General features: G+C 36.1%; 1 protein-coding gene across 4 annotated transcripts in view; it reads right to left on the bottom strand.

Moving 5' to 3' along the window:
- The window catches only part of LOC123710778 (RNA-binding protein Musashi homolog Rbp6), a 439295-nt gene that overhangs the window by 228386 nt on the left and 196456 nt on the right, over positions 1-14453 (bottom strand). For all 4 annotated transcript variants that reach the window (XM_045662968.1, XM_045662967.1, XM_045662965.1 and 1 more), the window contains exon 4: positions 2262-2346. In XM_045662968.1, coding sequence (XP_045518924.1) covers positions 2262-2346 — 85 coding nt within the window. The remainder of the gene's footprint in view (positions 1-2261; positions 2347-14453) is intronic.

The raw sequence follows: 14453 nt of genomic DNA, 5'->3' as shown, positions 1-14453 counted from the left end.
TCTTAAAGCACAATACCAATATAAGAAATACTGAATGAATGCCGCGATTTTCGCGTTCATTTTATGTAAATTGAGAAAACGCTCTCTTCTCGCTCGATTTGTGAGGCTTCAGCTAATCTTCCGCCAGTCGACTACAATTTAATCAAAGTAAACAACGCCGGGCTCTGTAATTTATCTAGATTATTTCGTGGCGAGCGGTGGTAATCGTTTTATTTTCTCCATCTGTCGGGAAGGCCCGGGACCGATATAAAGATGAGTGTTTACATAAATGTATGGAAGCTTTTACGGATTATTGAAATTGCTAACTGTACACTCGCAACAGTTGACCGATTCATTTGATGCAGTACATTTGAAGCTAAGATTAATGGGCAATGTACTAAAAAATAAAGCTTCACAGCAATAAATCCAGCAATTTAAATTGTACTTGATTAATTTAAACGTCCCAGGCATATTTAAAAATCGCAGATTTGTCATTCTTCTTATTGTATGTAATGTTATATTATTGGAAACAAGATAGTTAAACGTACGACGCAATCGTTCAAGTCTTGGCCTCAGATTTCTGTATCTATTTCGTGATTATTTCTATTAGGCAAGTAAGCGACTTTTTCGGTCTAAAAAAATCTGGTTTCCTCGCGATGGTTTCCTTTACCGTACGAACGAGTATTAAATGCGCATATAAGGAGAAGGCCATTGGTGCACAGCTGGGGATCGAACCTACGATACTAGGGACGAGAGTCGCACGTCAAAACCAATAAGATAATGATGGCAATGATCTGAAGAGTTTGAATATAAAACAAAAGACGACGACTATTAGAAACTTTATCCTATCACGATTAACTGAAGCTACACCCTAAGTCGTTTTACATTTAATTACTTTTTATATTTCAATAATAAAATAACTGTCTATATACTTATATGTCTTTAATATATATTTAACGTTCTTTCCATACTACATAAGACACGCTTTGTTCTTATTTAAAAACAGATTTTTCATAAGTGACTTTAATAAGTAAATAATATGTTCACGAAATTTTTCACGAGTCGGAGCTAAAAACATTTTCAACTGTTGTTTTTCCCATCACGATTTTACCGTGCAATTTTAAGTAGCCAAGAGAATTAAAATTGTAAAAGTAAACGCAGAAAAATATGAAAACATGAGTATAAAATGATTCTCAGTACTCATTTATATGTACTTAGTGGAGTATTCAAATAAATAGTATGTCTTATATACTTGTCAATATCTAATTAGACTAAATAAGTATACACTGTGTAACGTACGTCAGGGAGGAATAAGTGTTGGTACAGTACTTTGAGTATGCGACCTTCACCTCTGAGCTCCGTAGGTTCGAAGCCCGTGTTCATCAATAGAAAATCTATATATACTTTCTATGTAGACACCAGGTCTTACACGGAGGAAAATATCGTAAAGAAACCGGCATGCCTTAGACTCAATAAGTTGACAGGCCTAGTAACATGAGCGGACGACCTTCCTACTCGAGGTTTTAGGTTCGAAATTGTCTGTACGTTCTATGTCGATATACGTAATATCGCTAGGAAAAACCGGCATATGTTAGTATCAATAAGAGACACAGAAGGCTGGTCACCTACTAGCCTTTTTTTTATAGAACAGGGGCAAACGGGCAGTAGGCTCACCTGATGTTAAGTGATATCCTGTATCGTAGTGACCCTAAGTCGAATTGGTTCGGAAATACTTTACTGCCAAACGGCAGTTGGTACCACATAGCGGTGGTGCGCGGAAGAAATTGCCGCCTTGAAAAACGCTCAGTCGTGGAATGGCGGTCGTCGAGGTGATACGAGTGGAATTTCGTATTCTGCCTCAACGTCCGAAGATGAAACTCAGCCTATTGAATAAAAAAAATGATGACGAAAGAGATAACGATATCTAATTCCAAGATTAAGGGTCGCACAACTATTTCTTCCTTTTGTAGAAACCATAAATTTTAGATATATAAATAGCAATTATTTTTAGCCACAAAGCAAACCAAGTTTATTAAGTACTACAGTCAAATTTCATCCGGGTCCGTTAAGGCGTCAATCATGATTCAATAACAAACATCTGAATTTAACAACTTATACATGCAATATACCCTTATATTATTTATTACCCATTATTATATTATTATTATTACCCAATGCACTTGCAAGCCTTCTGTGGTGGCTGTGTCACACAACATTAGGTGAACCTCCGGCCCGTTTGCCTCCTATAGCAAAAAATTATAATTACGTAGAAATTCACTCACCTTCTTTCCATCTAATTCATGCGTTCCTTGTGCTAAAACTTTGTCTACACTAGCGGGGTCGCCGAATGTGATAAACCCGAATCCCCTGTAACAATAAATTATATTTAAATATATTAATTCATTTGAGTTAGTGCACGTCAGTTTAGTGCTAAAAAGTAAGTAAAAAATAGAACAAAAGATAGTCTTCCCTTTAATAGAGACTTTAAGTAGTGTTATTGGTCCCTTATGTTAAAAATCTTTTTTAGTAAATTAGGTTAGACTTAGACTAGTTAGGACTACTTAGTTAGACTAGTTAGGCTAGATCGTAATGTTAAATGATGTCTTTGTGCAGACAATTTAGAAAACAAAATATATTAATAAATTCTTATATGAATGATTTTATTGAAATGACACCTGTCATAAGTAGGACGTTTCATAGCTGTCATAAAATGATAAATGAAGCTGATGAAGAAAACCCGATTTAGACGTGGTTGATGGTTGACGCACGTGTCAGTGAGATTTTTTTTTTCCCGGTGTTTCTGTGATTTTCCAAAGCTAAAATAGTTGTTATTGTTCTATCTTCACAAAACTAACCCTATTGGTGCTGGTAAAGTATAAAATTTAAACTTATATAGTCGCTGCAGTTCCAGTAAAATGGATCCTGACCCCGAACCTCCCGACCCGGGAACCTTTTCTACGTCTCGCAAACGACAAGGAGAGGAGAGAAATATGCCTTCCTTTAAAAAAACAATTACGGATCCCACTCAGGCGAACCCGTCTGTTCAACACCTATATGTCCACCCCTCCTTTTCCGATGGCCCTTGATCGTACTCTAATGATGATAAAGGTCTATTCATTGTCCAAGTTTCCCGGGAAGTAGAGGACCCATCTTCTGGAGCCTCGTTACGTGCTATTACATTCGGTCAGTTTATGCATAAGCACAAAATTAGTTCTGTCATACACGGTGGTGTAAAAAATGTAGGCCGTAATAAAATTACCGTTGAGTTCTCTTCTGCTGAAGCTGCCAACAACTTTCTGGTTAACCCGATTCTCGCTATGTGTAAGTTTAAAACTATTATCCCTTCTTATAACATAACCAGAATGGGGTTGGTCAAAGGTGTACCGGTGGACTGGTCAATGGACGAACTCGTTGATTCATTAGAGCTTCCTCCTGGATGTGGTGAGGTATTAAAGTCAAGGCGACTGAACCGAAAATCAGTTACTGAGGGTGTCACCACCTGGGTGCCTACCCAATCTGTTGTCCTTACCTTCAGGGGACAAATGCTCCCTTCTAAGATTTACTCTTACCACACTTCCCTCCCTGTCGAAACCTACAAACTTCCAACCATACAGTGCCTGAACTGCTGCCGTTTTGGTCATATCAAATCGGTCTGCCGATCTAAGCCCAGATGTTACAGGTGTGCTCAGCCCCATACAGGTGATACGTGCGAAGTCACCTTAGAAACATCCACATGTCTACATTGCTCAGGTAAACATTTTGCTTCTGACAAGGGCTGTCCAGAATTTACTCGACAGCAATCCATAAAAATGGTGATGTCCCAGAACAATATCTCATACATTGAAGGAGCAATTCAGTTTCCACCTGTCCGACGTTCATATGCTGAGATAACAAAAGAAATGATTACCCCTCCTGTCTATTCTCTAAGATCTCCTCAAAAAGCCCAAACTCCTACCAAAACTTCCTATCGCCAAACAATTTATCGCTCCTCTCGTCCCCAAGCTTCTCTAGCAAAGGGGTACGATATAATAGATCACCAGACTATTGTTGGTGAGTGCTCCTCATCTCTCCCAAATGGTTGTGCTCTCAACAATAATGTTGACACCCTTCCCTCTCAGGGCAAAATGTTAGAATTTATTTCTGAATTCCTTCTCAGTATTGTCGTCCCATGTAGCGAAATTCCCCTACCGCCCAACGTTCCCAAAAACCTATCCCAACTCTTTAAATTATTACAAAACGGACCCAATAGCCCTAATTCAATGGAATAGTAAAAGCTTACTTACGTTCAAGAAAACACGAATTGATCTCCCTCATAAACCTCCATAAACCCACAATTGTTGCCATCTCGGAGACATGGCTGAGACCTGGTTACCGATTTCGGGTGCCTGGTTTCTCCCTGTCTGAGGGATGACAGGAATGATGGGTATGCGGGCAGTGCTGTCTTTGTACGGCATTCCCTCCCTTTCTCCCAAATTCCTCTTCCTACCCATAGCGAACAGATTAATGCTGTTGCTGTTCGTACCTTAGATATTTCTTTTGTATCTTTGTATATTCCTCACCCTTCTCCTTCTGTTCTTCCCGAGATACAATCAATTTTATCATCCCTTCCCAGCCCTATCATAGCCATGGGTGATTTTAATACCCATCACACTATGTGGGGGTGCCACGCTAGTGATAGGTTTGCTCCACTGCTGATTGACTTACTCGACGTTGTCAATCTCTGTATCCTCAATGATGGCTCCCCAACTCGCAGGGTATACCCTAATCAGAATCCCAAATCTGCAGTGGAACTCACCCACTGCTCCCCTAACCTAGCCTCGCAACTAACTTGGAACGCCCTTGAGTCCACCTATGGCAGTGATCATTTTCCCATACTTATTACATTTAACAACAAATCCTTACCCCTCTCTTACCACAACCCCCTTTTGAAATATAAACTCAAAAAAGCAAAATGGAAAGAGTATGCCCAATCCGTTGATTGTATGGTAGACACTCTGCCGGATTTGGAACGTGAAGAAAATGTCTTGTCTTGCTATGACCTATTTTTAATTTCTCTCAGATCTTCGGCCGATTATCAGATCCCCAAAAAGCACTCTCCTAAAAATCTGCTGCTTTCCTCTCCCTGGTGGGATGATGAATGCAGCGATTTGTTTGGTAAGAGAACGGCTGCAGAGAAATCTTACTCAGCCTGTATGTCTCAGGAGAACTTTAATAATTATCAGAGGCTTGATGCTAAAATTAAAAGGTTAGTATCGAAAAAGAAAAGATCTAGTTGGATACAATTTTGTGAATCCCTGAGCCCTCGCTCTCCATCCACTATTGTGTGGTCAAATGTGAGGAGATTCCGTCGTTCCCTGAACCATGTTGATGCTTCTTCAAATAACCCTTCTGACTCGATTAAGAACTTTGCAGACAAATTGGCTCCACCTTTCGTTCCCTACGTGGACTCATTTCTGAGTTCTATGCCAGCTCCAGCTTCCGATGAAATGGATGCTCCCTTTTCTTTCTCTGAGCTTCAAATCACTCTTAATGGTCTCAAAGATTCAACTCCAGGGGAAGATGGCGTTCCATATTCCTTCCTGGCTAGACTAAATGACAAAGCTAAACTTTACTACCTTAAAATAATAAACAAATGTTTTGAAACTGGTATTATACCGGCATCTTGGACATCTCAAATAGTCATTCCCATTCTCAAACCTGGAAAAATCCCTTCAGATTCAAATTCATATCGACCCATAGCTTTGTCATCTACTTTAGCTAAAGTAACAGAACACCTTCTTAAAAACCGACTGGAATGGTTAATGGAAAGTAGAAATTTTCTCCCCTCCTCCCAATTTGGGTTTCGGAGGGGTTTGAGTACCACAGACAGCGTCAGTATACTGACAACAGACATTCGCCTAGCCTTTACAAAAGGAGAGTACCTTGTGGGTGTGTTTCTTGATATTGCTTCTGCATATGACAGTGTCCTACTTCCGGCGCTCAGGCAGAAAATGCTTAAGCTGAGTGTACCTTTGAGGATGGTTCATCTCATATGTAATCTGCTATTTTGCAGATCAATTCTGATAAAGCGTCAGGATACCTCTCTTCCCCCCAGACTAGTCTGGAAAGGTCTCCCTCAAGGCTCAGTTCTCAGCCCTCTGCTCTATAGCATTTATACCCACGACCTCGAATTGTCTGTCACCAGTTTTTTTAACATCTTACAATATGCTGATGATATTGTCCTCTATCACAGCTCAGGCAGTATAGGGGAAGTATCCTGTCGTATCAATTCTGCTTTGTATTATCTAGGCCAGTGGTTGTCTGACCACGGCTTGTCCCTGTCAGCTGGCAAATCTCAGGCAGTGGTGTTTACAAGGAAGAGATACATTCCTACTCTACTCATTTCATTTGAAAATCAAGCAATCAACCTGACAGATAAAGTAAAATTTTTAGGTATTTATTTAGACAATCGGCTGAACGGAATTGCCCACTCTGAACACATAATAAAAAAATGTGAAAAAGGTATTAACGTATTAAGAGCAGTAGCGGAGGTTTGGTGGGGTGCTCACCCCTATTCTTTAAAGTTATTGTATAATAACTTAGTACGTAGTCATATGGATTACTGTATGTTTGTTCTGGATCCCTTTAACAAATCAGCTGCTGGAAAATTAAACAAAATTCAGTATAGGTGCCTAAGAATCATTCTAGGTGCAATGAAATCCTCCCCTACTAATGCTTTGCAGGTTGAGTGTGTTGATCCTCCTCTACACATTCGCCGGCAGTATTTATGTGACCGCTTTGTTAGCAAGATGTTATAGATATCATCCCACCCTCTTTGGCATCGATTAACCCGACTATCACATGCTCCTTGCACCCGCAATTCCTTTTTCCTATCTGCTCGATAGTTATCTAAAGTACACCAGCCTCGCTAACCCCATGATATCTTTTCCAACAAATCCCCTATATTCTACTCCTTATAAAGCCCTGATATACTACCCTCCCATCATTACAGACCTTGGTCTGATCAAAGGAGCCCCAGATACCAACATCAAATTACAAAGGTATATTAATCAAAATTGGTCAAATCATCTTCTTATTTACACTGACGCATCAAAGCTGTCTCCAGATGGCTGTGTTGGTGCTGCCTGTTGGGTTCCTCGGTATAGAATTATTCAGACAGAACCTGGAAGACATTTTGGAATGACTCCAAATCGGTTAAGGGTAAGTTTTATGCTTCCATCCAACCAAACATACCAAGACAACCCTGGTTTTGTTATTATCGAAATGCAAATCGCTGGATTACATCCACAATCTCGCGTCTGCGTCTTGAACATGCTTGCACCCCTGTTCATCTAGCCAAGCACCGGATAAGGGATCACTCTATCTGTGAGTGTGGCTTGGATGAAGGCACTGTATCTCACATACTATTTAATTGTCCCAAACTAACTTATCCTCTTTATGACATTCTTCCCCCTAAAGTCCCACGTCCTTTAAGTGTTAAATGTTTGTTAATGTTTGTGTTTAGTCCAAATTGTAGATTTTTATGTAAATATATATATAAATTATTCATAAATAGTAAACAGTATTTAATAATGCTTTTACTCATATTTGTGTTGTCTGTGCTGTCTCAAAACTAACAATCCAATTTCAACAATTTTTTTGTGTATATTCAAAATTAACTTAATTATTATTTTTACCGATCAATGTCCTTCGTGTCTTCTCCATCTACACGACACTGGAGAAGTACCTTGTGCCCAGTTGGCATAAATAAAAGCCATAAACAAGAAGAAAAAAAAAACCCGATTTATAATTGTTGTTTATTACATGAAAGTCGCTCTCATGAACACTGGCCGATAGACAGGGTAACAAAATTTAAAGGGCGACCAGGGAAATGAAAAAGAGCTCGCCCCTTTGCATGGTGACTAACGAGCTTAAATAAGTGGGGAAGATTGAGAGAAAAATGCTCAAGATAGAGATGCAGCCAGTTGGGGGGCGTCTATACTCTAAAGGAGGTCCTTGAAAAAAATTACTTATATAAAATTTTGAGTGTATCTTTTGTAAAGAGGTAGGTATTACAATTTCAAGGAATACGGGAAATTTTAGATTATTTTCGTAGAACACTTTTGAAGTAATCTAAAATCTCTTAATTGTTATATTTATTTTACAATTTGAAAGTTTATATAAAATTAGGATGCGCAGGTAGAGAAAGTTTCAAGTTGACAGGGTGTTCACTGATTGCGATGTACTCTAGACACGGTGCTACGTGGAGCGTACAATTGTAGTGTACACGTGCCCTAATAACGTTTGTATTTACTCAGTTCACTTACTCGACTTTAACGCGACGATTTAAGCGAGTGTGTACTGAATTTTAATATTCCATATTTAAATATACGTCATTCGAATTACAATTTTATTTTTGTTTCTTAAATGACGTATGGAAATTTAAATAAAGAACGAAAACAGACGAAAATTATACTTGAATTTTTCCAGGGATGAGTTACACTTATATAATGTACTCTTCGATATAAAATACGAATTTAATTGATTTATTTGCCAGATTACTATAATTCACTGCATACTATAATATTATTGGAATTCTAATCTACGAAAGCCTTACTACGTATTTACATAAAAAAAAACTCTCAGTTATACTTTCAAATTGCATGTATTCACATGCGCATGTACACCCATTTACACACTCACACATCCACGCATACTTCATATATTTTATACTTAACACTAAATCCTTTTTTCAAAAAAATCTTTTAAACATGTACCACTCGCTTATTATTATTTAGTTACCCAGTAACGCAGGGACTCCCTACTGTGAGCACTAGCGATAGATAAAAATTGTCACAACCTATTTCTCATTAATAAAGTTTTTATTATTATTATTTTTTCTACTGCAAACGAACGTACGGGACGCCCAAAAAGGGCCCATGGCCACACATTATAGTGGCTGCGTTGCCGGCCATTAGTATACTTTTTCTTGCGTTTTTAAATCAATAATATAGCCAAACCACATATACACGAAGAACATTATGTACTAAACTCAAAAAATTTACGAATAACTTATTCATTGAAGTGTGTGTGCAATGTGTGAGCGTGTGTGAGTGTGTTTTTTATGTAATCTTGAACATCCATTTCATTCCCAGGAGATAATCTTTCGAAAATGACCGTAATCTCAGTATTTAGATATTCGGACCTACCTATAGAAATACGGTTAATAATTATGCAAGAATATTATTAAATAATCTTTATTTTTATACTTTATATATAATAAAATATAATTGCATAAACACCTATTCGATAACAATCACAATCAGGACATCCGGATTACAAGGTCACAATACATTAACAACATTAATTTTCAAATTACTGTTATAAATATAAAAGCTTCCATCAAAGAGCGAAGCAAAAAGCTCTTACCAATTTTTCTGTTTAAAATTTCCATGAGAATAATTTTACTTCAGTACAAACTAAAAATATTATAATCACCAAAGGTCAGCCTGACCACTGAGGTTGCTTTAAAATTACAATTTAAAATAAACTAGCTTTCCTCAGTGATTTCAAACGTATTTGGTTCTCATAAATATTCAGTCATTCCGGTCTATGCAGATCTCTCTTTGTACTGCTGGAAATGAAATAGAGAGTAGTCTAACCCTAACGTGATACACACAATGATAGAAGAGAGCGGTTGTGAGAGCGAAAATATAAGTTCTAATCATAATATTCCGAAACGACACTTAGTTTGACGAAGAAATCTATTGGGATTTTGAGACATAACATTTTACATCTTTGGCCTACCAAATCGAAGATTATTTTATAGAATTATATTTCAAAGTGTAATCTTAATAACGTAAGGAACGCCTACTTTTAACTTCCTTTTAGCTTACTAACAGAGTTAATATTTCTTAAACACATTTGCAAATGTACACAAATTTTATTAGTTATATATCGTTTTAGATAACTAAAATATTAAACTTATTACTATTCGCTTTTGAGCACCTATCTGTGTCTGGAATCAATTGCTTTTAGAAGACCGCTTTCTTGCTTTTAAATCCTGTTTCTTTTATTATTATGTTGTCCTGTTTTGTGCAACTTTAAATATAGTGTTATTATTATTAAAAATAATTACTATATATCAATTAGTATTCATTAACGTAATCCTTTTTAATATTTGTTACTTAAGAGCTAATACAAATAACGATTATCAGTGCTAGCTGCCTATCCGCTCGTCTATTGTTCTTAAAATCGCTTTCGCTTATATTATGGTATTGGTTGATCGCGTCCTAGTTAGCCCAAATCCTACGGTAAAATTTTACACCAACTGTCAATGAGTTTTTTTACCGTAAAAGTTTAATAGTTTAATTAAAATAAAACTGGGTAGGAAATCTGGTCTATCAAAAGTTTTGCTATTGAATTTAATATTTTTCTACAATAATGTTAACAAAAAGTCACACTCTCTTCTCTTTACATGAATTACAAACGTAATATTATGTTGACCTAATTTACTACAATACTACTGAATAGTGTTCTATAATGTTTTGACACTATGTTCGTGTATCCGAGATACCGCACTAGCGCTTATATTCACTAAGTTTATTAACTCAAAAGGTATATTTAAAAGGTAAAGGTTCCTGTCGGATCAAGAAGTTGAAAATAATAAGTTTAATATTTGATATAGAAATACTAATCTATTTTCGTTTTTAAACTATCCGGGACATATCGATAGAAGTTATTATAATCTTGAAAAGCTTAGTGAAGTTTTACAACCATTTCTTCTGAAAAGCCGTCAACACCAATCACAAAAATTTTCCTTCATATCACGGCTTTATATTTGTATTACCTGGCAACTTATCGCGCTTATCGTCTGATTATGCAAACGGCTTCTTAAAATCTTGTATCTCGGTAATTTTAAACAAGCAAATTGAATAATACCGGCGATTCAGTAAGTCGTTGGCCGCGGGCGATAAATAATAAAAAGCGTTCCCCACTTTAGGACTTGCAAAAATCACAATTTATAGAGCATTTTAATTTCACTTAGCCGATCCATATTTTACATGTGGAGCGCTCGGGCCTTAGTCGAATTAATACTAAATTGAAATTGTAAAAATGGAAATACAATTTTCTCGTTGTATCTCATCCGCTCCTTATTCGTGATGCTGATATTACCCTAGTAATATTACATAGCGCTTAACATTTTACACGAATTTTCATTACTATATTTTTGCTTTAACCAAATGTGATTTTAGCTAAGACGATTTTTTTTCAATTTCTTCGTGTTTCTACCTAATTAGTAACGCAATTCTGGTTGTCCAGTATTATAACTAGAAAGCTAAAATAAAAATATACATAAGACATCTCATATCCATAGACATATATATTGGTGTGAAATACATAGGAGACGTATTATTTATTTATTTAATTAATCAGGGCTAGTGATTCCCAGTTATTTGTTTATTCGATTCCCAAGTAATCCATATATTTTTTCAAACAAAATATTCACGTTTTCAATTATTTAGCATTCTCGAAATTCTAAATTGCAAGTATCATAGCATATGAAGCATAAGACTTGGCTCGTAACCAATGTATGAAATTTCCTTAACTAGGCCTTCATCTAAGAATAAATGAAACAATATGCTGTTTGGTAACAAATATTTTACGTTTATTATCGCTTAGAATGATTTATGAAATCGATGTGTTGGAAGTGTATTAATGTATATATAATATATCGCCATATATTTTATATTATACACAAACGTATTACTTAAATATATTTTATTAATACATATAGTTACTTTTTGTAACTTCAAATAGAACTTCTAACACATCGGTTTCATAAATCATTGAATTTTATGTTTTATAACGCTCCTTTTATAAGTATATTAACTCTGTTGATATTAGTAATATATGTACTACCCAGTCGTGGTATAATTGGTTGATATAGGTGGTCATTTCAAGGTTCAATACAAAAAATGTAAATACATACACAGTCTCGTTAATCTATAGTTGGTCTTACGCCTTTTATCTCGCGGCGGGCCAAACGGTCTAGATAATACTCGGCTATTGTGTTTGGAAGATGAAAATAAATATAGGTCCGTCGGGGTAAAACCCTAAACCGCAACGTCAGGAACAAATAGCGGTAACTCCCGTATTCATGGCTCATGGCTGCAGCCCCGGGTGGAAACCGATAGCAATTACTGGCGGAATTAATATCACGCCCAAATGTTGCTCGCACATTTATACGTATTGAGTGCAATATTGTCTCCTTTATTAGTTGCCGGGACAAATGCTGCCGCCGTCGTAATTCCACCCTCATTTCGTTCTTCGATTGCCGTCTTATTTAATCTGGACGATAATTAATAATATCACTTATGACCCCGGTCTGCCCTCGTAAAACAAATTAGCGGATAAACGGGAGATCTGATGATATATCTAGATACTTATATCCGTGTATGGTATGTTGGTAAATACATCTCACAAAATTAAGTTATCCAATAATTAATCTAAATGGACCGTACAGCTGAATGGTTCAAAACAATCAGCCCTGCCGCAAAATACGCGCATTAAATGAAGTGAATGGCTGCCTCCAGGGGATCCCTGATAAATTAAATTGATTAGAATCCCGTCCGATGCTGCCCGTCGATGTTGTACCGCGTAAAAATAAAAGTGTATGAAAAATAGCGTGTCTAGTAACTCTCGATCCGCGCTGACCACGCGTTGGTTAATTTTCTCATTATATTGACTCTTAGACTGGAATGTTCGCAGTTTTTATTACAAACGGAAATATTTGAACGACGCTGTAGACGTAAAATAATAATTTCATTATTAACGGTTATTGCTTTGGAATCTTTGTACCAATTGAAGTATAATAATTTTACAACGTATTTACATGATACCAATCTATAGTATGAGCAGTTTAAATAATAACTGTATAAAGCTTTTCCGTATAAGAACTTTCTTCATACAAATTATGAATAAGTAGGTAAGTGGATAACTAGTACGGAAATTCCAAATTTAAACTCTAAAATGTTTAGAATTTCGTAAACATTATCTATGAAAAGGCGTTTATTCCATGCAACCTTTATCTATGGCTTTAGCGACTCAATGCCTCCGTTAGGTGAGCCTTAAACAGCGATTAAAATTTAAGCCCATTTAGAAGGCTTAATCTCATCGCTGCAACGCTCCACTGCATTTTGTGACCCGACACAAATAAAAGACAATAGGGTTATATTATTGAGTAGCTCGCAATATCTGTGGGAATATAAAATGTATTACATCTATTTAATTATTGATACAATACTTAATTTCCAGCCAGTGTTTTCAATTCATATCAAGAGAGCAAGTACTGTATAAAGAAAGTAGTTTTTATTACGTAAACACGTTTTGTTTAACCTCGTGCAATTTTGAAGCGTCGATCAAGTTTCATTAGTTACTAAATTAGGAAAACTGTCTACAGTTTCGTATAATTCAAGTATGCTACCTATTTTTCCGTAGCTGCATAGCCACAAGTGCTACGCTTATTAATTTTTGTACATATACCATTCTGCTACAAATAAATACTCTTGATAATTAGGAAAATCCACGTGAAATATACTAAACAAATAATAACGTAGGCATTATGTAAGCGGAGTTCACCAAGACTGTAGAGCTGCTTTGAGGACTTATCGACTCCACCATAGCTGTGTTGCGTCCTACTTATGTTTATCGTTCTGTTTGAGTAATATCGCAAACATGAGCTACTTAGATACAACTTGAGCTATTTACCAACGCTGAAGTGACAGTGCAATATACAATAATTAGCTTCTGCTAATTATGCATCCATACACAATTGTTAGTGTAACAAGCTCAATAATTCATAGTATATTATTTGTTTACTGTCTGCATCCGGCATTGTTTACCGAATGAGTACAAGGATACCACGGGATAGGCTGTGTACTAAGTTAATAATTACATAAGCTGTATATGATTATTATCGATTGCTGTAATAAATTCAATAAATCTTTAATATCAATGGAACATATCTGTTTCTATGTTACGCTGTAATGGAATCGATTACATTGAACAATGTTACCCATTTAATACATTTACGATACGTTTTGCACATAGATATTGTGGATATCGTATATTTGTAATGATTTCACTGATAATTTGGAGAGAAATAGGCTAATTTTATTCATCGGCATAGAAAAATCTATGTCAATAAGTTTTATCCACACTTTACTAAAATATACTCCATAGTAGGAATAAATGTTAATTTAAAACAAATAATAAAATCATAAATCACCTATCAAGTATTAACATTCAAAGCGTGACTTCATGTAATTATTTTTGACGGCAAAACTGGTGACAAACAAATTTCGACGTGCCATTCGAATTTAAATGTATTAAATAATTGTCTTCTATTCATAAACGCTTCATCATTTATATTTGTTTGGTAATGATTTTCAATATAATTATTATTTCAGCTTTGGTTTACCCGAGCAAAACAC

Source organism: Pieris brassicae, chromosome 6 (genome assembly GCF_905147105.1).
Source record: "Pieris brassicae chromosome 6, ilPieBrab1.1, whole genome shotgun sequence".
Lineage (NCBI taxonomy): Eukaryota > Metazoa > Arthropoda > Insecta > Lepidoptera > Pieridae > Pieris > Pieris brassicae.
The sequence above is the reverse complement of the archived record's forward strand: the minus strand, read 5'-3'. Positions and strand labels throughout refer to the sequence as shown.